This window comes from Populus trichocarpa, chromosome 2 (assembly GCF_000002775.5).
Source record: "Populus trichocarpa isolate Nisqually-1 chromosome 2, P.trichocarpa_v4.1, whole genome shotgun sequence".
NCBI lineage: Eukaryota > Viridiplantae > Streptophyta > Magnoliopsida > Malpighiales > Salicaceae > Populus > Populus trichocarpa.
Window position 1 is genome coordinate 8473258 of NC_037286.2, and position 6264 is coordinate 8479521.

At 35.4% G+C, this 6264-nt stretch overlaps 1 protein-coding gene across 1 annotated transcript; it reads right to left on the reverse strand.

The window, feature by feature from the left end:
• Positions 1-429: 429 nt before the first annotated feature.
• On the reverse strand, positions 430-5494 carry LOC7467235 (KH domain-containing protein HEN4). The gene is made up of 9 exons (XM_024596228.2): positions 5326-5494; positions 4140-4877; positions 3053-3475; positions 2687-2938; positions 1907-2230; positions 1619-1698; positions 1406-1517; positions 947-1103; positions 430-811 (listed from the first exon to the last, which is right to left on the reverse strand). Exons 2-8 carry the CDS (start codon positions 4845-4847, stop codon positions 960-962), a joined length of 2043 nt encoding a protein of 680 aa, XP_024451996.1. The 5' UTR covers positions 4848-4877; positions 5326-5494; the 3' UTR covers positions 430-811; positions 947-959.
• Between the last annotated feature and the right edge of the window lie 770 nt (positions 5495-6264).

Genomic DNA, 6264 nt, shown 5'->3' on the forward strand with positions numbered 1-6264 from the left:
ATAAGAAGGGATGGCATCATGATTCATGAGAAATAAAATAGACATGTCTCAGGAAGAAAATGCATTCCTCATATTCTCACATCCAAAATGAATGTCGAAATAATATGCTATAACACTCTAGGGAAAAAAAGCAGCCCATGTAATATAAAAATATATTCATTAATCTGTTGTGTAATCGCTTGCCATTATGAGGTGAGGCTAAAGGATATTTGTAGACAACAGCTGCATTTCCTCTTCTATCAAACAGAAAACCATTGCTATCTAGATATGTCGTGGGTGTAATGATAAAAAGGTATGACTGTTGCATGTAATACAGGCTGGCAGTGAAAAAGTGTGTATCCTTCAGAAAACCAACACTGTTAAAATGCTGCTACACGAAGAGAAACTTCTCATTTTAAAGAATATAGTCAGCTAGGACAAGGTGTAAAATGTGAAAAAAATTCTTGAGTGAATTTAATATAGTGAAAAGGTTCTGAGGAGAACAGAAAACAGACAAATAGGACCCGTCAGCATTAATCAAAGATTGCTTTCCGTTTAATATAAGTTCATCATCACCAACTTTCAGGATGTTGAAGGTACAATTTCATCATTATATAACACTTCATATGACATTCACCAGACATGCAATCCAAGAAGGAGCTAATCAATCTGCAAAGTATGATATCTGTTCATAGGTAAGTTCAGGTGGGTTTTACTGTACTCACAAAACTGCCAATTTTGATCTATGGAGATCTTCAATCTTCATGATCTTCAGTGCCACCGGAGATATCAAGTCTCAGTTGCATTTAAATGAGTTAGTTCTTTTTTCAAGCTGTGAAATAAATGAGTACAGGTCATTAGACACATCATATTTGGCACCTATTGAGTATGTGGCCTATTGACACTAGTCATATTCCATGATGCACAATTTCAATTGTCAGTCAGGGGGAGTGGTTAGAAATATTACCTAATCAATAAGTTCAGGAAGACTCCCTTTCACTCATAACAAATGCTTGAATAAGACTCTGTGCTGCATGGGTCTGTTCAGGTGTCCCAGATATTATAATCACAGTTTCGGAAGCTCCTGGCTTTGGCTCGTTAATGGTAATTTTTGCATCAGAGATCTGAAACAGAACCAGTAATAATGAAATTCTTTGTGTATCAAGGTTTCTTTAATAAGAGAAACTGTTGAAATAAACATTAATGAAGAGTCTCCAAGATGGAAAATTTAAATGAATAAAAACCCCAGCCCTGACTTGTTGCGTAATAATATTGATATGAAAGCATACTCTAAATTCCCTTTCCAAAAATTACAGGTAAGCCCATTCCTGGATTTATTTTTTTATTTTTTTTGTGTGTTAAGGTTAATTAGAATATTAGTTTATATGCATGACAAATAAATGGATGAATAAATCGTAGGATATACCTGACGAATTTGTTTCAAACATGCGCCATCTTCTCCATAAATTACAGGAACAATGGTACGAGGAACAATAACTTCTATAGTAGTACTTGTAATAATAGCTGGATGGCTCACCCTGCATACATAATTAATGGAAGCAAAATTAGATGAACAATTTTAAACCTACAGTTTACAAGGGAGAGAGAGGGATTGGGGAGAAATAACAGGATATCATACCCTCCAAAACCTGAAATTCTTCTTTGTGGAGGTCCTGCAAAGTCTGGCAAGCCCATTGGGCCACCACCTTCAACGAATCCCTGCAAACCAATCCAGGAAACAATTTACCAATTATAATTGATGGTTATTTTTTTCATAGTTCAATATTAGAATTTCCAGCTCTTCCTTGTAATGTCAGAAATGGTAAAAGGGTAATCGAGAGGGAAACCATCATATTGCCAGGGAACAACAGTCAAGCTTGAGAGAAGCTCAAACAGAGCATATAAAGGAAAGGAGACAATTCGCTACCTGAGGACCCCATGGTTTTCTTTCAGCTATATGTGGGGGCATCCCTGGTCTATGAATATTGTGCATGAAAGGAGGATGATCATCATGGGGAGGGAAACTGACATGTGGAGGTGCACCAACCATTCCATCAAAATTGGGAAATGAATGGAATGGAGGAGAGAGTTCCTTCCTTCCCATATATGGAGGAAATGGAGGTACTTGATCCAAAAATGCAGGATTTGAAAGATGGTCCATGGAAGGAAATAGATTTTGGAAGAAATGATGCCTTAACCTAGTGGTTATCTGCAAAAGAGCCTCTTTAACTACTTCAAACTCTCCGTTTATCTGTCCAAAAAGAAACAACACAAGAGACAAACACAGTAAAAACAAAGTTCATCAGAAGTAAAAGTGTGAAGAAATATCTTTACTATGTAAACATTGCACATCAACTTGCATATTCATCATAGGATGGCAAACCAACAACTAAGTTCATCAGAAGTAACAGTGTGAAGAAATGTCTTTGCTATGTAAACATTGCACATCAACTTGCATATTCATCATAGGATGGCAAACCATCAACTAAGTTCATCAGAAGTAACACTGTGAAGAAATGTCTTTGCTATGTAAACATTGCACATCAACTTGCATATTCATCATAGGATGGCAACCCTGTAGTGTATAAAACTATCAATGCTATTTAAGACATCAAATGAAAACATTCTCAAAGTGATGTAAATTGGTGGATTTAAAATTCCCTATCACATCAACCTAAAAGAAATTATTGTGAAAAAAAAAAAGTACCTGAACCACTCCTTCACTTTCTGAAGCACAATTTGGAATCTGGTCCTTCCCTAGTATACGAATATAGGCGCCAGATGACTTCCTCATTTCAGACATGATGGCGCCACCCTTGCCAAGGAGACAACCAATTTGATTAGAGGAAACAAGAAGCCTTGCTATTATAGCCTTCTCTTTGTTGGATATAGCCATAGCTATCCTGGTCTGCACACGAATAACTGCATCTTGAGGAGCTGATATCCTATCATCTGGGTGCTGCAATGATTGACTTGTTGTCAGGCGATATGCATTACATAAATGAATGACCAAGAGAATCACTAAAACTTAACAGTCATAACATGCAAGCAAGAAAAGATAGACAAACCATACCGCCAGACCAGAGATGACAATTACTCGGTCCTCCGAATCAGAAACTCCTTCCATAACTTTAATATCACAGCCAGTTTCTTGCTTAAGAATCTTTATTATTGTACCTCCCTTTCCAATGACACCTCCTACTCTCTCATTGTGACACAATAAGCGGAAGGTTAGTACATCAGGCACAGGCTTCATTTGATCCTGGATAACACTTTCATGACGATCCCGGGATCTAACAGCATAAGGTTTTCCACGACCAGAAAAAGAATGGCGTTGCAGGTAAGCTTCTGGCCTGGGATGAGAATGGCCGGATGAATGTGATGAAGTCCCAGAAGGATTGGCAGGGAAAGAGTCATGATCCCTGGGTGGATTCTCCAAAAGCTGTTTAGAAACTGATTGGAGAGCTTTCCTAACTGCATCAATCTCTCCTGTTATCTGCAGCGACATCATTGAATATGTTGAGAATATATGAATTTATGTATCCAAAACATAAAATTCAGATATGAAGACCATTTGTCCAAGTCAGAATTCATAACAATTACTGTCAAGGTTTCACTCTTACTGTTAAAGAACCTGGTCATTTGTACAAAGTAAAAAATCCAGACAAATGAAGAAAGATTAATCAAGCCAAGTTTGCAGGAGCTAACCATGCATTGTAAGACAATCCAGTGGTCATAAGTAATTAGAACAGTAAAAAACATTATCAAAGCTACAATTTAGAGATCTGGACAATTTAACAGGCAGCTTTAATGCATTTCAGCAAGATTAAATTTTGCAATTAGGTTGAATGGTTTGGTTTTATCAAGATGATGGGATCATGCAATCTTACTCGTGACACATAGAGTAATAGATGTAATGGTTCTAGAACAAACTCCTTGTTCCATAGCAACCTTTGCATGCTATGCTTGAACCTATCCCCCTCATTCCATGCTTTTTGCACATGCTTTTTGCGCACGTTCATATCTTTCTAGACGAACATTATCGGTTGCTCGTAGTAAATATAATTGATAGCATTTGAGGGCATGGTGAATAAAAAATGCACAATAATTTCTATAATCCGTGAGAATATGGCAGAACAAAAAAAGTAATATTCAATTACCTCAACTAGCTCATCAGAAACTGAGGAACATATGGGAAGTCTATCCCTAGGAGAGATCCTAATCTGTGCCCCGCTTTCAGCTGACATTTGTTTGATTACACTGCCACCCTTTCCCAAAAGGCAGCCAACTTGACTGGAAAGGACAAGTAACCTCAAAATAAAAGTAGAAGGCTTGTTATTTTCCTCATCCCCTCCATCTGTCACCGGATCTGCTTCAAACATTTTTCCCGAAACAAGCAACAACGCTTTCTGCATTGATGAAGTTTCTTTTACAGTCCCTGAGTCTTCTACGGGAACACCTTCCTTCTCTTCTTCCTTCTCATTGCCATCATTTTTATTATCACTCTCTTCAGCCACATTAGCCTCTTCATCACCATCCTTTTTGCTCTGTTCAATACTGACTTCAGTCTTTTCATCAGAACCAGTGATAACAATTATCTGCTCATCACACCCAGGTATATTTTCCTCCACGATAACCTTTGCACCAGTTTCTTGACGAATTTGTGAAATAACAGCACCACCTTCCCCAGTGACAGTGCCAATTTTTGGAGCAGGACATAATATACGGAAAACTACAGCAGCCGGAGAGGATTTCAAGGGTTGATTGGGGGAATTGGTGCCAGCTGTGTTTTGCCGCTTTCCTTTCCCATTGGTCTCCGTGGACTTACTATCATGCAGTCTCTTTGAAGGCGTCAATGCAGTAGACATGCCCACGGATAACTGGCAAAATCTATTTCACTGCAGTATGCACATCAAGACAGCAAAAGAATCCCGTTAAATCAGAAAATAGAAGATTGCGGAATGTTTGAAGCCTACAAATAATTCCGCGAATATATATATATATATAACTGTTCCATTTTCACCGGTGAATAGAAACAAGAACCCTAAATCTGAGAATGCTGTGAATAAAATCTGAATCTTGAAACTCATGATTTTTGTGTCTCCAAGAGAACATTCCAATGACTTAAAAAAATCAGTGAAGCTGACTCTTCGATTTTTCGAAGCCAAGATAACATGAGCTAATACATTCAAAGAGAGAAAATAAAACAAAGGGAAAGAAAGCGTTCTCTTTTGTTTCTTCTTGCTTTCTCTCGGCATCCAAACCAGATGGTGAATTTCCATTCAAAAGAGAGAATAATGGAGACCTAAAACAATATTTATGTGATTAGAGATCTTTGATACTTACAGAGTTTCGAAGAAGCTAGTTAAATTGATGGTCTTTCTGGAGGCCTTGGCGCTCAATTTTGAGGAAGAAACGAAGATATGATGAGTGTGCTGAAACTAGGTTTTTATAAATGGATGCTAAAACATGTCGGACAGAAAAACAAAAGTGAAACAACTAAAAAAAAAGAAGAAGAAGGTAGCCGCAATTTCATCCGAAACCTTTATAATCATTCTCGGTTGCGTTTGCATACCAGATCTATAAATTTTATCAATTAAGTCCCAAATCTTTCCAGCGTTCTTGATTGGGTCCTTTCATTGATATTTTAAGTCTAATATACTAGAATGGGTCCATTTACAGAAAATTTGATTAAAAAAAATTAATTAATATTAACATTTTTTTCTGATGTGCATGTTTTATGCAATGAAATGGCATCGATTGGAAACAAATTTAATTAAAAATTTGATAAATATTAATATAAAATCCTCATCAAGAATTTAAAAACAAAAATCAGTATCAAAATGATAAAAATTATATGTTTGATGTTTTATTAAAATTAAGCATATAAATCACAGGCTTAATAATCAATGTATTGATTCACGTGAAAATTCTTATTAAATTATCTTTTAGAAATTTTATAATTATCTTAATATACTTTCAATAATTAGTGTATTGATTCACGTGAAATTTTTTATTAAATTATCTTTTAGGAATTTTATAATTATTTTAATATACTTTCAATAATCAGTGTATTGATTCATGTGAAAATTCTTATTAAATTATCTTTTAGGAATTTTATAAATGTGTTTAGTAATGCATTGCATAATTTTTTTAAAAATATATTTTAATTGAAAGTATATTAAGATAATATTTTTTATATTAGTTATTTGAAATTAGCAAATAATATCTAAAAATATATTAATTTAATAATTTTTAAACAAAAAATAATTTAAAAAATAGTTT